General features: G+C 39.4%; 1 protein-coding gene across 2 annotated transcripts in view; it reads right to left on the bottom strand.

The window, feature by feature from the left end:
- The window catches only part of RBM26 (RNA binding motif protein 26), a 68903-nt gene that overhangs the window by 9040 nt on the left and 40162 nt on the right, over nucleotides 1–19701 (bottom strand). Inside the window, exons 15-20 of one of the 2 annotated variants that reach the window (XM_042458033.1) lie at nucleotides 18285–18410; nucleotides 8192–8266; nucleotides 7026–7196; nucleotides 6120–6224; nucleotides 2614–2823; nucleotides 1394–1480 (exon numbers count right to left, since the gene is read on the bottom strand). In XM_042458033.1, coding sequence (XP_042313967.1) covers nucleotides 1394–1480; nucleotides 2614–2823; nucleotides 6120–6224; nucleotides 7026–7196; nucleotides 8192–8266; nucleotides 18285–18410 — 774 coding nt within the window. The remainder of the gene's footprint in view (nucleotides 1–1393; nucleotides 1481–2613; nucleotides 2824–6119; nucleotides 6225–7025; nucleotides 7197–8191; nucleotides 8267–18284; nucleotides 18411–19701) is intronic. The other variant, XM_042458034.1, reaches the window with a different exon arrangement.

Here is a 19701-nt window from a genome sequence, read left to right on the forward strand (position 1 = left end):
ATTAAAGTAACATGAACTAGCATAAATCAGCGTTAGCAACATTCCGAAATAACTGCCACAGTCACAAAAGATTTATAGTACAATCTGAATGTACAGTATAATGTGAAATGTGGAAACAATTACATGTTCAATGACATCTGAACATGAATTGTGTGATATTAAAGTCCCTAGGTATAAATTTTAAATCTGTACATATAAATTTATGATAAATTTTAAAAGATTCCACACCTATTAAAATGCAGCTCAGGAGAGGTTTTTTTGGTCCATGGTCTCATCACAATGTTGCAAAGTGGCATTTTTAAGAATACTTATATGTGACATTTGAGTTCAGAAACAACTTGTAATCTTTGAAAGAAATTACTGCAAACATAAAAATGCAACACTTTATGACTAGGGAATCCTCCTCTCCCAAGCACAAATGTACATGACCATAAAACTTAAACCTTTTTCATTCAAGGCAGTAAAATATTAGCTACCATTCTTTCAAAGAAAGCTTTTATGAAGCTCTAACTTCTTTGGTGATAAATATTTACTGTCAATTACTATTTATAATATATTTGATTTACTAACAAGTAGAAACATAATGTGCAGATTTATGCATATGAATCTTTTTTTGATGTTTTCAAATCTGTCAGGCTGCTATGTTTTTATTTGAGAACGTGCTCATATCTACTATACCAAACATACCTCTTCAGAGAAAAGTGAACAGATGCTTATTATATATGATATGAACAAATGCAACTTTTTTCAAACTCTAATACTTGAATTTCATTTTTTTTAAATATCGGAGCTGAATATATTCATTATAGATACAAAATCTTTTCACTATTAAGTAGTTAAGTGCTATTAAAATCTACAACTCATTACATTCTAATTTTAGGATCCTAATATTCACAAACAGGACAACCATGTCACAAAGAATCCAATCTTTCTAGAACTGATTAGTTTCATAATCAACACTTTCTCTTGATTGTTTTTCTCTAATCAAAACTAGAGGTAGAAAACTAAGTTTAAAGAAAAGTCCAGTATTCTAAAAGGTAATTAAAAAAAACACAAGTAGAAACCAGTGCTTCCCAATACTGAGGCTTCCACAAACAACTAAATAAATGCTCCAAGTTACATCCCAATACATTTTTAGGGCAGATGACTTCAGCACTCAACGCTACCACCATGCTGCATAGGCTGTGATATTAAGAAGTAGGAAAGTCATTTCTCCCCTGTTTTCTTATTTCACTTTCAGAAGTTAATTAAATAAACCAGGAAAGAGTGAAGCACTCACCACATAAAATGACTTGGAACATGGAAGCTCTATAGAATTGTTAAATTTCACCCTGCCTTCTTACATAAAAGTATGTTTTCTTTAAAACAAAAAAAGGGAAGAAGATAGACTTACTGCTTCAGCTTCTGCTCTAGTCTTGAAAGTGATTACTGCATGGAGAGATGAGTCATCTATCTGGCAGTCTTCAATTTCACCATATTGCTTTTTAAGAAGAAAAGAGAATTAGTTGAAATATATCTTTATGTAAATGCTCAATTTATAGCACACAAAGACCATTAGCAGAGTAGGACTGCCAATGTGACTTAGCAAAAACGGTCCAAAAAAGTTTTTAAAATGAGCCTAAGGGAAACTGAAAAGTACACAAAAGATAAATAACTGAAGGGGAAAAAATTCAGTTTTTTAAAGACCACAGAAACTACTCTTGATTATCAAACAGCATTTCAAAGGACAACCTAAGAATTTCCTTTAATAGCCATGTCTGACGTTTGCCTTGATATTCTAAGAAGTCAAGTGAAATTGCCTTTAGTGAGAGTTATGTGGCAAGAAAACTCTGTGTAAGAAAATCTAGCCATCAAGCATTTTAAAACTTGGGTTCAATTCCCAGCTTAGCCATAAAACCCACTGTGACCTTGGGTAAATCACACTCTCTCAGCCATAGATGGCAATGGCAACCCCCCTCTGAACAAATCTTGCCAAGAAAATCCTAGGAAAGCTTCGCCTTTGGGTTGCCATAAGTCAGAAATGGCTTAAAGGCACACAACTACAATAACAACAACCAATGGCTTCCTAGCTTATTTTGTGTACAGGAAAAGCACACATATCTGCAAGATTATCTCAAATGATGGTGCACACCGTTTGCCTTAAATTAAACCTCATTATGTGAGAAGGGGCAATTATTTGTATCTGTTTCAATAATATTACTGTTCAATATTTTTTTCTTAGTAGACAAGTAAGTTATGAAAGGCATCACAACTAAACTTGTAGTCATAACCGGTACCTGCACCATCCCCTACTAAACATTTTCTTTCTTTCTTTCTTAATCTCTGCAAAAATATGTTTTGGCATTTGTCAAATCTAAAACATTCTACCAGAAGCTCAAGGTATACATTTTATTTTTCCTGAATATCTTTTTATCTTTTTAACAATAACCCCTCACCATTGCAGCCCCATACAGAGCTCCAAAACAAGCATTGGAGGATTGGTAACCTCTTGAGAGTCAGTTTTTGAGTAGTCAAGGGATACAGCAGGGAAAAGGAGAATGTATTCCTGCACCAGAAAGGTAGATTTAGCCCAATGACCAACACCAATAAAAGAACAATAAATCTTGTACATACTGCAAAGTGAGGAAGGAGATCTTCACGATCATTTTCTGTAAATGCAGAGATTTCAAGTGCTCGGGGACGATGATCTACGACAGCATGAACAGAAACACCTCTTCCTCGACCCCGACCTCTTCCTCCTCTGCCTCTCCCACGAGACACACCTCGACCACGTGTATGAATTCCTCTTCCACGACCTGAGGAAAGGATTCCTCGTTTTGCAGCCTATCAAGTAACAAACAATACTTATCATTCATACAGATCAAAATGCTTCATATACATTGTTACTGTAAACCTTACAATTACATTTGTGTTTTTGTTGCAACAAAGAGAGAAACGTTTCACTAAGACTATCTAGTACATTCCTGGCAGAAGAGATATTTGAATAAGAGGATTCCTTACTCATCATAGCTTAGTCCCAAGCCAATACACTACACTAGTTCTCTTTGAGAAATGCTAAACGTGAAGCAGACACATCAACAGTAAATTTATGCAACAACATTCATACTGAGAGGCCAGAACCTAAAATTCGTAGATTTTAAACATTCTAGAAACCTGTGTCTACCCAGTGATCTTTCTCCTGGTAGTGAATGTCAAATCACTTTATCTAATTTATCTATAGAATATTTAGGAAGTACCAAATGCAGAATGGAGCAACAGGCTCTCATATTCATTCACATCATGTGTACATTGTACTAAGTCAGAGACACAAGATATAAACAAAAAGTAGATAATCAAATGTTTTTGAGGCTCTAGTCTACTTTGCTTGCTACCTATTTGTCAGGAAAACATACCACCTAATATGGTGCCTGCAAATTCATCTAAGAAAGCAGAAAATGGTAGTCTATATAAGTTGGCTATGGGAAGAAAGAAGTGAAATATTTCTTTGTTTTTGGTATTTCTTTATTTTTGATTTTCCATATGGTTTGCAGATACACACACACACACCAACTTTTATAACAGATTAAAAACTATTACGTTCCAAAAACTTGGAAACTATAATTAGATTTCTGTAATTTATTTTAAAATGTCTGAAGGAACTAATTTAGATGGCCTTCCACCATGCAATTCAGCAACTCTACATAGGGAGTATGTATAGATGTATTTGATCATCTAGTCCAGTACTTTTGACAATGAGTGGAAGGACTCTCCAATGGTTAAGAAGGGATCTTATCTAGACCTATCCAAAACAACTGAAAACTGAACTTGATAATTTTTGAATGCAAAACGTGCCCTGTATCACTGAAGAGTGGTCAAGATTGAGCCATTTTGCTTAATATATTAATCAAAGTATACCTACATTCCTTTAAAAACTGAATCTTTGCAAATTGAACTACTACTAAATAAAAAAGACAACAGCACCATCTATGGGTTCATTTTAAAATTGCATGCAATTCTCAAACTTGTACAGGATGACTATTGGATATACGTGTGCATAAGTCAAAAAAATTATGCTAAAATATAACCCCCAAAGCCTGGATCGTCTTATACATGGATCAATATGGTAACACTGCTAAAAGAAACGGTGGCAGTGGCTGTTTGGTGTTTCCAGGCCACAGCACTAAGAGCACCCTTTCAAAGCCCACCTCTGCACCCACAGAGGCAAACCCACACAGACAAGAAGTCCTACTGGTGCAACTAGGAAAGCTGAGGCTAAGTTTGCGGCTGTAATGTCTGATGACGCCTCATGGGATCTGAACCTGGAGAGGGTGCTTGGGAAGGGTGGCCTTGGTGGGGTGAGGGGGCAAGGCAACCCTAGGCCTCTTCATTGCCTGAGCCGCTCTGCTGTCGGGAAGTCTTTCTTTTGCCTTTCTTTTTTAATAAAAAATAGAGCCAGGCAAGTGATGGGAGAGTAGGGATCCTCTTCTCCCCCCCCCCCACACACACACTGTCCACTTCTGCTACCCTCTGGGCTAGAGCTTAGCCGCCCAGGGGGGGACCTAGACAGTCTCTGGCTACTCCTGGTGCTCTTCCTTGTCTCCACTACACCGGGGAAAGAGGCTGTGCTCCAGTGACTGGGGCACTATCTACCTTCTTGGCAACCCTCCCCATCAGTTTGGCCAGGGTGGCCTGCTTCTTCGATGGGAGACTCCCAGCCACACTCCCCACCAGGCTTCCTCCATCCCGCCGCTTGGCTCTGCTCCAAGGCCAGGAAGTGGAAGGCAGCCCTGAGGGAAGCAATTCCATCGGGGGGTTCCTGGAGGAGAATGGAAAGCCCATCCTTCCTGCACAGGCATCCTCCAGAGCTGGCCCTCGGCGGGAATGGGACTAAACAGCTCCAGAGGATGCAGAGAACAACCCCCAGAAGACAAGTCTGCTGGCAGGAGGCTTCTGGGTATCCTCTGTGTCCTGGAAGCCCCCTGCCAGCATACTTGTTCTATGGAGCTCGTCCACCACATCCACCACAGATGCTTTGTTCTGTCCCTGCCAAGGGCCAGCTCAGGAGGATGAGGTCCAGAGGTCAAGTATGATGGTGAAGACTCCCAGGATTCAGGGGACGATTCCCCGGATGACACCTGGAAGCCCCTTGCCAGCATCCTCCATGTCTTCTGGTGTTGCTTAATCCCGTTCCCGCCAAGGGCCAGCTCCAGAGGACACCCACGCAAGAAGGATGGGGCTCACCATGCTCCTCCAGGACCCCCCCCCCCTCAACAGAGCCACTACCCTCATGGCTGGAAGCCTGGCGGGAATGCAGCCAGGGGTCTGCCATCAAGGAAGCAGTCTGAGGGGCACCAGCACAGCCTAGCCAAGCTGGTGGGGAGGAGAGCCAAGGAGGAAGATGGAACCAGAGTCACCAGAGCAGGGCCTTTCCCAAACGGATAGGAAGTGAGGAGGAATGCCAGAAGTAGATGAGTGCTGGCTGGGTCCTCCCAGCTAAGAGAGGCCAAGCTTCAGCCTGAAGGGCAGCAGAAGTGGACAGTGCTGGGGAGAAGGATCCCTAGCTTCCATCACTTGCCTTGCTCTTTTTTTTAATTAAGAGAGACAGACAGAGAGAGAGAGAGACTTCTCAGCAGTCAAGTTCCTCAGAAACTGAAGAGGCTTGGACCAGGGTTGCCTTGCCCCCGCAGCCCCCCAAGCACCCTCTCCAGGCCCAGATCCTGTGAAGCATCCTTGGACATTATGGTTGCAAACCGAGCCATGGCTCTCCACAGTGCCAACATCTGCTCTGGACACCACGCCCTGGCAGGAAGAATGGAAGAGGAAGTGGTAGGAAAGTGGAGTGGAAGGTGGTTGGTTTGTAGAAGCCAATCCTCGACTTATCCAGGGGTTATGACAAATTCCCTAATTTTGGCCCCATATTCTACCCTTGATTTATACACAAGGTCAACTTATAGTGAAGTATATGAGATTGCAGATAAGAACAATCGTGAATAAGAATAGAAACCACTAAAACCTCTCTTGTCCAAAAATATAGATCCATGGTTCTATTTTAAAACTAACTAAACTGTAACTTTGACAATGATTAAATTTTAAAAATGAAAAATTTGCAATGCTGACCAACAAAATTGAAATAAACTTACTTCAAGTTGCAGTTCTGTGTACTTTCTTCTTAGTTCAGTAACTTCTTCTCCAGCTTGCATCTTCTTATACAAGTCCAATTCAGTATCCAGCAGCTCTTTTTGCATCTGAGGAATTAATGAAGTGATTTAGCATATGTCTCTTTGTAAAACATGGAATTAAATAAGCGGTCCTCACAAATATCACTGCAAAGACACAAGTTTGAAATAGCAAGTCTTCAGCACTGACAATAACTGACTTCTAGATGAAAGAAGATTACTAAACAGGATTTGCATTGTTTTGTGGTGGGAAACTCAGGAGGTGGAATTATGAACTGAGGGGATGGGGGAATAATGCATGAGACATTAGGAGGTTTAAAATGTTTTCTTTTACAAGCTGTTTACCCTATTCTATCTGCAAAAGCCAAAAATAGAAGGACGAGACCCACCTCAAGATATGGCATAATTCAACAGTTTATCATAACCCAGCAATGGAAAATAAATTGCACTTCTATCTTTCAACTTCTATCATTCAAAGTTAGCATGGTTAAGGGCCATGCTGTCTCAGGATGATAGTAACTGTAGCCTAATATGTGTAAAGCATGTGAGGATGACAACGCTTGCTGCAGAGTATACACGACTGTGTATACTCTGCAGCATAAAGCTCAATAGGTGACTTCCAACAAGTGACTACTTCTCCAATTAAATCTATCTCTTAGGATTTTTGTGAAGAGCAAAGGAAAAAAGGGGGGGGGGGGGGTATTCCCATGTCTGTTATGCTGAGATATTCGAAGGACAACATACAACTGTGATATAGTCTTCTGTCTCAGCATGAGGAAAAAACTCAGGCATTGTGAATTGTGTTTTCAGCCATACAGAGAATAAGAAAGATCAGATTAAAGAGAGATAAAGATAGTAAAATTTAACTACCTGCACTTTTGTTTTCATGTTTTTCAGTGGAGTATTTGCTGAGGAAGAGACTCCTTTCAACTCATCCTTTAACTTGGTGATACTGTTAGTTAATGTCTCCAAAGTTTTCATGATTTCAGCTTTGTCCTCTGACTTCATGGTTTTATTTTTTTCCAGCTTTGAAATCAGCATCTATCAAAATTAAATATGTTAATCACAGTAATTTTCTACAGAGAGTTATGTCTATTCTTCAAAATGTAAAAGAAGTGTCTGTTCTTCAAAAAGAACTCTCCACTCCAGGGTATGTCAACGTTTATTTTGTTAACTCTCAAGTTGCAATACACTTTCCCCCCATAGAAAGTCTAGCAAGGAAATTTGCTAAATACAGTATCTAATCTAGGACCAACATAATCCAATGACACAGATGAAATGAGGGGTAGGAAAGTCTGATTTGAATAAACAAATTAAGTTCTGATATATAGACTATAGAACTACCACTTAATTCAGTATGTTCAAAGACAGGTTTTGAGAACGCTCCATTAAAAAATTCTATCATCTGGTTTTGAAATGTTTGCATATTATTTGCAAATAGTGTCCCTGTAAGACTTAAAAGAAGGGCTAGAAATATTCATGGACATATCTGGTAGACCTCAGCTTACAAAATTGACTTTTTGACGACAGCTGTCTTAGCAGGACAACTAAAGAATTCTAGAAGATGTGGTTTTAAAAAAGCAATTTTTCTAATCTCTATTCTCCATAAATCCACTAAGGGAGATCTTTTAACTAGTTCATACTTTTGAAAACAGTACAGGTTAAAAAAATACTCACTTGGCAACAGCAAAGAAATCATGAAGAGTACCACAAACAATGTATACACTTCCTCACTTTCTCTTTTATTTATCACTTTCTCTTTTATTTGACTAGTCTACCATATCAATGAAATTGTTGTATGTAGAGATTCAATTAAGTAGCAAAAAGAGATGATTTCCTCATCCCAAGGTTTACAAACTTTGTTTGGATATAGAGACAAGAACTGAAAATAAAGCTTGAGACTTACCCGAAACTCAGTTTAACTGTTTTCAGCATACAGAATTATACTGTTGCATAACTAGTTCTCAATGTTACAACACTTCATGGAAAATTACTATTCTTCAGTAGCAGTCCAATCACAGTAACAAACTCTTTACCTTTTGTGTTTCAATGTGCTTTTCCAAGATTTCCTGCTTTTTCTTCCTCACATCTTGTTGAAGTCTTAATGCCTCCTAGAAGCATAAAAGCAATGAGTATCTCCACATTTTATAAAATCAGTGCTTCCAATGATTCTAGTTATTAAACATTTTGAATAATTACCAACACTTTTTTACGTCTGATATATTTCCCCATACATGTTCTCATGTTTAGGTAATCCATCATTATGTGTGGAATAAGCCAATGTGAAAATAACTGATGTCAGTATTAGCACACTGAACGGTTAGGCATCTCTTCTCCCACTGCTCTAAAACCAGTTGTCAGTCCAGTAATATATCCAGTAATTCAAGAGAACTTGCATAAATGCTGGAGTTCAGATAATGTCTTTACTATCAGCATATCAACTCCAAATAAGACAATGTGTATAATATATAAATATTTAATAATAATTTTAAATCAGATACTTGTGTCAAATATGTTCCTCTGGATACTGTGAAAAATATATACTCTATTAACATATTAAGCTGAAAGAACTGTGAGCTCCTTGAAGGGCAAAAGGCACCTATTTGGTAATTTATATGAATCAATGGAAAACAGTATAAAATATGTTTCAGGTTTAAGATTTTAAAAAGAAACTATTTAGGAATAACCAATCCCTGAAACTTTGGCAGAAGAAGTTTCTACACTGCAAAGTCCTGTGCTATGCTTTAGCACTGTTGTATTATACTGGCTTGCAGCAGCATCCAGTCAGAATATTTAGCTCTATACTGTTCTTTTATGCCCGCAATCCCTGCAGTATTTCCTATAAATAGAGACCTAAACACATTATAATTAATGTGTTCCTGCTTTTTTCTAAAGTCTCCTAAAAACTTATCACAGAAGAATGGAAGGTAAATGAAATTTTCAAATACAATGGAACTGGACTGCTTTCTTGAATTGTGTATGTAAATAATTCTGAATTCCTTCCCTCCTTCCCAAGATCCCCTGCATCACTGAATCTTTTAAACATGAGCAGTAAACAAAAGTGTTTTTTGTTAACAATAAATGTGCTTGACAGTTACAACTAAGTAGATGTACATAATGTAATTGTAACAAAGAAGATTAACAAGAAGATTTCTGTTTTAAAGCTAGGTTTAGCGATGAGATCCAAGTACAGTGGAACCTCGCCATACGCGGGGGATCCTTTCCGGATCCCGCCGTGTATGGCGATTTCCGCCTATGCTCGAGCCCCATTGTAAACAATGGGGCTCGTGCACGGCGGTGCGGAGGTGCGTGGGGTGTAACAGGGGCGCGTGCGGCGCAACAAGCACATGCGCCCATTCAACTGAATGGGACGCGCCGCCCCTTCTGCCCTGCGTGCGCGCCCAGCGGTTTGAGCGCGTACGCTCAAAGCCGCTTATAAAAAGGCCGCGTATGCGGAGGCCCCACTGTATTTCTATCTAATAACTTGAATAGGTGAGAAGTAAAGCACACACTTGTGAAGTTAAACAGAGAACATTTTAGGAAGGATCTATGAAAAATATAGACTTTCACAAATATAAATTGGGTAACAAGTATCATTGTAACTTTTATGCACTACTTTCGGCACCTACTTTGAACAGTTATCTGTATAGTTCTGTCCTGAGATGTAGGGCATAATATACCATTTATCCCCAAGTTATCTGGGAAAATGGTAATTAATTTTGTACAGTGGTAACACACTACATTTTATATTTTAATTTAATAAGATGATATAAACCTACTTGTCTATCAGCAGCAATTTTATCTGACAATGATAGCAAACATGGAAGTTACACTAGAAACTTCCCCGAGATAAATTAAGAATGAATAAAGATGAAAAGGTCTAATACAACGGGCTAAAGATTAATAAACATAGATTAATATGAACTAGTGCCTTCTGATAATGAAATAAAAATACTGAGTTTTGGGTAGATTTAAACCAATCTATACACAGCTGGTATAATTATGAGCTTGGCTGTTAAAGCCACACCTTAAGGAATAGAAGCCCATTCCATTCATGTCTAAATTACTGCCTTATAAACATGTGATGCAAAAAAAAGTCATAATGAAGTTAGATTATGTAATAAGTAAATGTGAATAGTCTGACTTGACTATTTTGGTTAACTGGTTAATATCAATACTAGAGTTGCATTGAATGAATCTTGTGATATAGCAGTTTTAAAACAAAGAAACAAAAGAAACTGTAAGTGCAACAAGTGGCATCACTGGGTCATATCAAGTGATACTCCACAGGAGGGATGCCATCCTTGTGGGGTCTTCCTCTTGCTTTGGCGGAGGGATGAGCATATCCCTTGTGGCTTTGCCACTGCCCAGATCCATCCCTGGAGAGAAATCCGAGGCAGTGGGAAGGACTGTGAAAGGGTGAGAATGTCCCTTGTGGCTTCATAGCAGCATGGAGCCCTCTTCAGGGAGAAGCCTAGGTGGCAGTGGAGGTGAGCATGCTCTTTGGGGCTTTGTCACAGACCTGGCTCCCTCCCTTGGGTAAGGAGCCAGGATGACAATGAAGCCATGAGAGGCGAGCATCGAGAGGTGGGGTGGGCCACTGCCATCTCCCCCATGGCAGCTCCCCTCACTGGGTGGGAGGTAGCCGGGCCAGTGACAAAGCCAAGAGGGGTAAGCAGAGAGGGTGGGGCAAGCTGCTGCTGCCACCCCCTAGTAGCCCCTCCTCACACTGGGTGTCACCAAGCTTAGAAAAGGCTCCAACATTTTCAGAGCTGTAATGTGAAGGCACCAGATTCTGTCTAATCTTGAAAGCTAAGCATGGTCAGGCCTGGTTAATAACTGCTAATGAATATCAGGTGCTATAGGTTGTATTTCAGAGAAAGGAACTGGAAAAACCATTTCTGAGTATTCCTTGCCCAAGAAAGCCCTACAAAATTCAAGAGGTTGCCATATGGCAACAGGAGACTTGTAGGCACATAGACAAATTTGGCATATTAACTCTAGCTGGCATTTTCTATCCAAAATTGGTCATAAAAGTGAAGAAAAATGTATTTGCATCTGGGGTCAAAAACTACAGGACAAACAGTGAGGAGCAAAGGTCCAAATCCTTTGAAACCAAACCAAATAGTTGAAAAGCTGTTCCAGATGTAGCTTGAATAAAACATCAACTACAGTTGCCCTCCATATCGCTGGGCTAGCCATCTGTAGATGGCCCTGCTCCATCATCGTCAACAATGGTGCATGCACATGGATGCACATCCTATGACAATAATGGACCACAATTTTTAGTATCTGTGTGTGTGAGAGAGAGATATTGAGGGATGACTATATTCAGAACAGAATACTGTGAATAGCACATTCTGAGTATTCTGTTCTGAATGCTTCACATTTTACTGAAGCTAGTTCTGCAACAGCTCTTGCGAACACTGTCAGTTATGCATTCCCAAAAGCTAGCAGTGGTCTGAGTGTTGGACTCTGAATTCTGGAGACCAGAGTTCATTTCCCTGCTCAGCCATGGAAACCCACTGGGTGAGCTTGAGCAAGTCATACCCTTAGTCCCAGAAACCTCGATGACCTTAGGATTGCCATGAGTTGTGAATGACTTGAAGGCACACAACAACAACTGCATTCCAAGGTTTGTCACACCTTAGTGTTAAATGTTCTGACTACTTGAAACAGTTACAAAGTAATTTTCCAGAAGTATTCTATAGTAAACTGTGAAGTAACCAACCACAGACATAGATTAAAACAGCAGGTATGATCTAACAAAATTCAAAAGAAAATAAGAGAATTATTCTTAATATCTACCAAAACATACCAGTTCAAATTTGGGTTAGTATGTGGAGAGATCCGTGTAGCACCTTTGAGACTAACTAAAGAAAGAAGTTTGCAGCATGAGCTTTCATAGACTAAAGTCTACTTCCTCAAATTTGGGTTAAATGTTGAAACAAATTAGTATTTTATCCACTTTTATTGTAAGTCCTTCAGCCAAGAGAAACCAGAATGCTGGTTTCTTCATTGGTTTCTTATGATTAAAGGTCTCCAGTGTTCTAAATAAGACTCTTCTGTGTCTGTAAACAAATACATTTTTTGTCAGTGAAAATCTAATATAAACTAGAATGAAAAAAGTCCACAAAATAGTTTTGAGATTTTTCCTTCTCTTCCCTCTCCTCATTTTTTTTGGCATCTTGTTAAATTTTTTGCATCAGCCTCATGAAAAAATGAATCAATAACCTAAATTTTGTGACGCAACATGCAAGAAAACTTAACAAACCTGAGCAATGGTGCTCACTTGACCTGACTGTAGAAAAAGATAGTTACCGTATTTTCCGTCGTACAAGACTACTTTTTAGCCCTGGAAAATCTTCCCCAAAGTCGGGGGTCGTCTTGTACTCCGGAAAGCCCCTGGGTCCTAAAGAGAGCCCTCGGCAGGGAAGGCTTCTCTCAAAGGCAAAGGAGCATCCTCCTCCGTTCTCTCCTCCTTTGCTTTTCCCCTGCCTTCCCTCCCTCCCTTTCTTTTCCCCTCCTTCCTTCCATCCTTCCTTCCTTCCCTCCCTCCCTTCCTCCTTCCTTCCTTCCCTTTTTCTTTTCTTCTCTTCCTTCCTTCCTTGCTCTCTCCTTTCCCTTCCTATCCTCAGACGGCAGAAGGTCTCTCTACCTTCCCTCCAGCCTGAGAGCAAGGCTGGCTACAGAGCAACCAATCCTTTGGAGTCACACACTCACAGTTTTCAGCCAATCAGAGAGAGGGCTGGAGAGTGGTCGCCACCCCACCCTCAGAAAAGGGTCTCTCTCTCTCTCTCTTAGCCCCTGAGTCCCTCTGAGAGCCAAGCTACAGAGCAACCAATCCTGTTTGGATGGAGTCACACTAACAGCCAATCAGAGAGAGGACAGTGGTTGCCCCCCCGCCCTCACAAACTACAATTCCCAGGATTCCCTGGTTTTTCAAGGGAATTGCCTCCATGCATCCAGATCCCAGCCCCAGAGATAGAGTCTACAGTATGTTGTTGTTGTTGTTGTTGTTGTTATTATTATTATTATTATTATTATCCTTTATTTATTTATTTATATCAGTGTTGCCAGTTTAAGCCCACTTCTGCAGATGCATTTGGATTTAATGATAACAATAGTGGTGATGATGAGGATAGAGAGATAGGTCTTGTAGCACATTTGAGACTCACTGAAAGAAAAGTTGGCAGCTTTCCTAGACTTAAGCGTACTTCCTCAGATGCATGGGAATTGTAGTTCATTGTGGCACCAGAGCTCTTTCTCACAAAACTAAAATTCCCAGGGTTCCCTAGCATTGAGCCAGGCCAGCTAAAGCAGCCTCAAACTGGAGTATTTCTGCAGTATGGATTGGACCTTGAGCATTTTTAATAACCAAGGTCCAAAACACACTGCAGAAATAATCCAGTTTGTGACCACTTTAACTGCCCTGGCTCAGTGCTAGGGAATCCTGGGAATTGTAGTTTGTTGTGGCACCAGAGCTCTTTCTGACAGAGAAGGCTCAATGGCCTGTTACAGACAGCCAAAATAAAGCTGCTTCGAGTCACAGTGGAGGTATGGTTTTTCAATGATGCATGCGTCCTAAGAGTCCAGAAGTTGCACCAAAGCCATGCTCCAGCCCTAAGGACTGGAGCGTGGCTTTGGTGCGGCTTCTGGACTCTTAGGACGCATGCATCATTGAAACACCATACCTCCACTGTGACTTGAAGCAGCTTTATTTTGGCTGTCTGTAACAGGCCATCGTCTCACAAAACTACACTTCCCAGGGTTCCCTAGCACTGAGCCAGGGCAGCTAAAGTGGTCTTGAACTGGATTATTTCTGCAGTGTGTCTTGGATCCAATTTAGGCTGCATCTTCATTCCAGAGACAATCCAGTTTCATACCATTTTAACTGCCATGGCCCAGTGCTATGAAATCCTGAGAATTGTAGTTTGTTGTCACACCAAAGTTTGCTGAGATGTCTCAGAAAACTAGAATTCCCAGGATTCCCTAGCACTGAGCCAGGGCAGTTAAAGGGGTGTCAAACTGGATTACAGTGGTACCCCGGGATACGAAATACCCAGGTTACGAAATTTCTGGGATACGAAAAAATCCCATAGGAAATAACTGTTCCGGGTTACGAATGTTTTTTCGGGTTACGAAAAAAATTTTTGGTGCTTTTCGGCGCTTTTTCGCACGAAACGCGGCTTTTCCCCATTAGCGCCTATGGGTTTTCGGCTTGCGAAGGCTTTTCGGGTTACGAAAGCGGCCGCGGAACGAATTAATTTCGTAACCCAAGGGAGCACTGTATTTCTGCAGTGCAGTTGCAGCCTAACACATTTCTATTTGGCACAAAGCTTCCTGGGCTTTGATTCCAATAGGAGCCACTTGAACTGCCATGACTCCATCCATACAGAATCCCTGGGATTTGTAGTTTGGAGCAGCACCCCGCATTCTTTGGGCAGAGAAGGCAAAAGACCTTATAAAACTACAAATCCTAGGATTCCAATAGGATGGAGCAGCAGCTCTTAAAGTGGTGTCAAACTGCATTAATTCTAAAGTGTAGATGCACCAAGAGGAAGGGCGGGAGGAGTTGTCGGGGCGGGTGAAATAATGTTGTGTATGCTGTTATTTCAAACATGGAACACACTCCTTCCTCAGAGTGTAGTGGAGTCTGCCTCCTCTTCTTCTCCTTTTCTTCTTTCTCCTTCTCCTTTTTTCTCCTCTCCCCTCTTTCTCGTCTGTTGCTGCTGCTGCTGTTGTTGTTGTTGTGTGCATTCAGCTCCTTTCTTACTTATCAAGGAAGAGAGGGGTGGTCTTATACGGTGAATATATCCCAAATACTATATTTTAAGTTGTAAATTTGGGGGTCGTCTTATACGCCCAGTCGTCTTATATGCCGGAATATACGGTAAGTTCTTTGTCAGTGTTAATATTCAGTTAGCAAAATCCACCAGAATGATAAAGTAGTACATGTGAGAATCAAAATAAAGTCTTTCTCAGGAAGTTCTAATCTAGTGTTCAAGTATTCAAAAGGAATTTTCATCCTCTTAGTTAAGTTGAAGAACTAATCACATTCCTTTTAACTATTTTTCACTAGATAAAAACATTTTTTTTCATGTACTGAATATGAATATACGAATACCCAGCACCTATTTGAATCTGATTTACTAAAGACAGATCTGAGGAAAATTATGCAGAATACCATATGTTTACAGCAAATTTGTTATTTAAATATGATTAAACCCTAGACAAAAATGTAGATAATGGTATTATGTAGAAATGCAAGAAGTTCAGAAAAAAGCTAAACAATCTGCCATAAGAATTGGTTTAGAAGACAGAGACTGTTTAGAAAAGGGAGGTAATGGAGGGGTGAAATATACAAAAGTATATTGTCAGAGAAAATCTGAAATAAACTAGCTCAGAATGTACTTTAAAAAGCAAGATACAAGAAACACCTATGCTAATGTGCAGCAACAGCAGCACCACAAATTAACACTACTCTTAAGAAAGTTTACTAAATTCTGCTCTGAGATGTTAAAAGCAACCAAACAATACTAAATTTTAATGACATAGCAAAATCAAGTGGTTATATTCCTGGTGGTAATTGTCACTGAATGTTATTTTTTTTAAATTTAAGATCTTTGTATCTTTCCAATTCACTGTGCTGTATCACCCAGAGGATCACCCCTTCTGAACTTCTGACCACTCAAAAAACAGACTACACAGTGTAAGCAGACACAATCAATGATGACACTTTTTTGCAGAAATATTAAGGACTGGCAGTTATTCACTGATCTAGATATGAGCTTGAGTCACAGTGATCACATGGGAGCACCCCATATAAAACCATTTTTCTTTCTCTCTTTCCAACATAAAACTTCCCTTCCCCAAGCACATTCACCCACTTTGTTTTATAACCTTGTTCATCATGGTGTATTACCATATATACTTGACTATAAGTCAACTAAATGTATAAGTCAAAGGCAGGTTTTGGGACCAGAATTATGGCTTTTGATATGACCCATGGAAAGGTCAAGGGTAAAACTTAGGAGAATGTAACAAAGGATGCAAAGGACGAAGCAAAGGAAAATGATGCCAAAGAACTTACAAAACTCCAGCAGGCATAACTGCTTGTGTTCACCCTAAAAGCTGGATGGGTGAGGAGGGTACTATGATAAATGGTGGATGTGTAATTTCTGGGGGACAAGACACAGGCGCAGCTAAGAAAACATACACAGCAGGAAGGATGAAAAGGCAAAGAAAAGAAAATGGAGACTACGTTAGCAGTGAACATAGCTTTTAATCTTAATGTGGTAGCTTTGCCTGATTTTAACCCAGAAAAGCTAACAGACATACACAAATGTCTTATTCCTTTTAATTCCTCTTGGAACTCCTATGAGGAGAAGAACGAAAGAACTACCACCAGCACCATTTTCCTGCACAGGCATTCAAAAATGTCAGATGCAGTGCTGCAGTGGAGAGAGCAGAGGTGGTCACAGTGCCGCTTTTAGGTTCTTCCAGAATGAACTAAGCTTTTGCCACTCTACCCACAGTAGTGGTTGGTTCCTTTTGTGATAGTAATTAAAGCACAGTACTTACACTGACCCATGGATAAGCCAATCCATTTTTTGGATATATTTTTTTTACTAAAATTTAACTAAAATACATGAGTGTACTTGAGTATATACAGTAATCTGCACCAGCGCTTTCACTAACCATGCAGAATTTAAAAATAATTTCCTAGCCATGGTAACAAACTATTAGTTGGACATAAGCCTAGTTAACAAACATGTAAGTGCTACAAAACAGCTCCCCAAAGAGGGGAAAGACACAGAAGAGAACACACAAGTACAGTACTCCAAATCTACCAATTGTAGTTAGAGGATCAGAAGCATTGTGTTGTATCATGAAAGATACACTTCACCTAAAAGAACATCTATGATTAAAATTCCATGTGCACAGTAAAAGAAGAGAAGATCAAGGTAACAGACAATATCTTAAAACCTAAGCCATATAATGCTAAAAGCCAGAAAAGTGCTAAAATGGTAAATTGGTAACAATTCTCTATCTCTGAAAACAAGTGTAAGGGCTAACCCCCAGTATGAATAAACTGATACATACCTATATAATATACGATGGTGTAAATTACTTGTATGCCCCAATAAGGAATTACATTAACGAAAAACAAACCTTGAATTTCTAGGTGTTAATATAAAAGGCGAGAGATGTAATACCCAGAAATGTTTTTAGTGACAAAATACAAGAAATGAACAAGAAATTCACAGGACAAGATATCCAGGCTGATATTTTAATGTAATGCATTTCATGAGGATCTACTGTAATCCATTTAATTATTATATCCTATGTGAGGAACTGGTTTTGTATCACTTAAAGAAATTACGTGCTTTTTGTACCACTAATAGGAATTAATGATACAGCTGGGATTAGTAGCGGGAGCTCACTCTGTCACACAGCCTTTGCTCTCAAACTGTCAACCTTGGGATCATCAGAGTCAGCAGCAGAGCCACTATGTCCCAAACTTTTTTATTCTTTTTTTCCATTATTTTATTTGACCCTTACTATGTAAAACGCTGTGCAAACTTTACAGCGCTCTATAAATAAATGTTAACAACAACAACAACTGCTTGCAATTGATGTCTCTCAGCCTAAATATCTTATCCAGTGAATTTCTTGGTAATTTAATGTATTTTGTCACTAAAAGACATTTCTGGGTGTTTCATATATTTCCTTTTATATTAACACATGGAAATTCAAGATTTTATTTATTTATTACTGTAATCCTTGTTGGAACATACAAGTAATTGACACCATACTGAATTACACACATATGAATTGATTTATTCATGGTGGGGATTAGCCCTTATACTTGTTGCCAAATATACAGTGGAGTGGACTCTGGTTTTTGTCTTTCACAATTCTCTATCTCTGACAGCAAGGAGAAATAACTAACTCAAAAATGTTATCCATGAAATAATAGTTCCAGGTTAATTCTACAGTGCAAATGCACTATAAGGTAATCTCCTTTTTTGAAATCAAATCAAATATGACAATATATATACTAGAATGTTGCAGTTTTCTAAATCAACTATTGCTGTTTTATAAAAGAAACATAGTTAAATTTACCTGTTTTTTCTTCTGTGCTTCACTAGAATCTAGCATGGAAGTATTAACAGGCAACGTTTTCTGAGCTGCCTTCAAAGCAGCTGGATTATACACTGTTTTTGTCAAGCCAGTAGAAGTAGACAATACCTACAGAAGGAAATCATTTTATTTCGCTGACAAATTATGAATAAATAAAAAGTAACTGATTAAAAGTATTGCTGCAAGCCAGATGTGTTGCAGTGATTGTGAAGACTGAAATAATATAAAAATGTTAAGTAAAAGGCTAAAAATACTTATATAGACTCTAAATTTTCAGGGCATGTAACACATGGGAAACAATTCCACAGCTGGAACCTGAGCTCTGCCAACAGGTATCTATATCAACATGCAGCAGGTTGATTCTCCTGCCAATGAAAATATCAGAGAGATCTGCGACAGAGAAATGTATGGTTTCCATTCCTTCACCCATATTAATCTAAAGATAAGATGGACAGATGCTGACAATTCACATAGTTTGCAGAACCACAGAACTCTTCAGTTGGCATGTACTAACCATCTTTATCAAACACCTAGCTGCCAGTCATAATCTAATCTTCTTCAGGTATCTGATGTGGGAGACTGACATTTGATCTGTGCTCAATGATTACAATTCTTTTCTTTCTTTCTGCAAAACTTTCCAGGGATCAGCAACCAATGGCTCAGAGACCATAGCAGTCTAGGGACCACCACTTGAGTAGCACTCATCTAAGGTAATAATAGGCCACCATTATCTACAGAGCAACTGCATGTGTAAATTACTCAATTATGCTGTTTTTAAAGGGGGAGGGGAGAGAAAAGAACAACATTCAGCTGAAATAACCAAACAAAGCTACTTGACATAGGAAGGAAATAGTCCTATATAAACAGTAAAAATGATTTGGGGAGTTTCCCTAACCTGCAACATGTTGATAAATTAATCCAGTGGTGTGCAACCTGTGGCTGCATGTAGCTCTGAGCCACTGCCTTTGTGGGCTGTGAATTTGATGGGATATCCACTGGCACTTTCTCAGCAGCAGAATGAAAAACAATATTCAAGACTGCTGTTTTTCTGTCACTAAGAACAGCAAAGAAACAGCTATCTTGGTAGCAACTACTGAGAGATGGGAAATGCTTTTACTTTTCCATTACCAGCAACCTTTCAATCTCAATGGGAGAAAGTAGGAGAAGTTTAAATCTCTTCATCTCAGCCTGCTGAGATCATGATGAGGAGGAAGAGTGACAATTTATGTGTGTACGCATGCACACATACAAGCTTCAGTCTCCTAGTGAACACCACATGCAGCCCTTGGAACCAAAAAGCTTGTATATCCCTAAATTAAATCCAAGTGTGCAAAGAACGCATTAACAAATACTTTGCTACACCTCCCTAAAAGGACTCCATAGCCTTTAGCTAAGGAAA

This window comes from Sceloporus undulatus, chromosome 3 (assembly GCF_019175285.1).
Source record: "Sceloporus undulatus isolate JIND9_A2432 ecotype Alabama chromosome 3, SceUnd_v1.1, whole genome shotgun sequence".
In the NCBI taxonomy this organism is placed as follows: Eukaryota; Metazoa; Chordata; class Lepidosauria; order Squamata; family Phrynosomatidae; genus Sceloporus; species Sceloporus undulatus.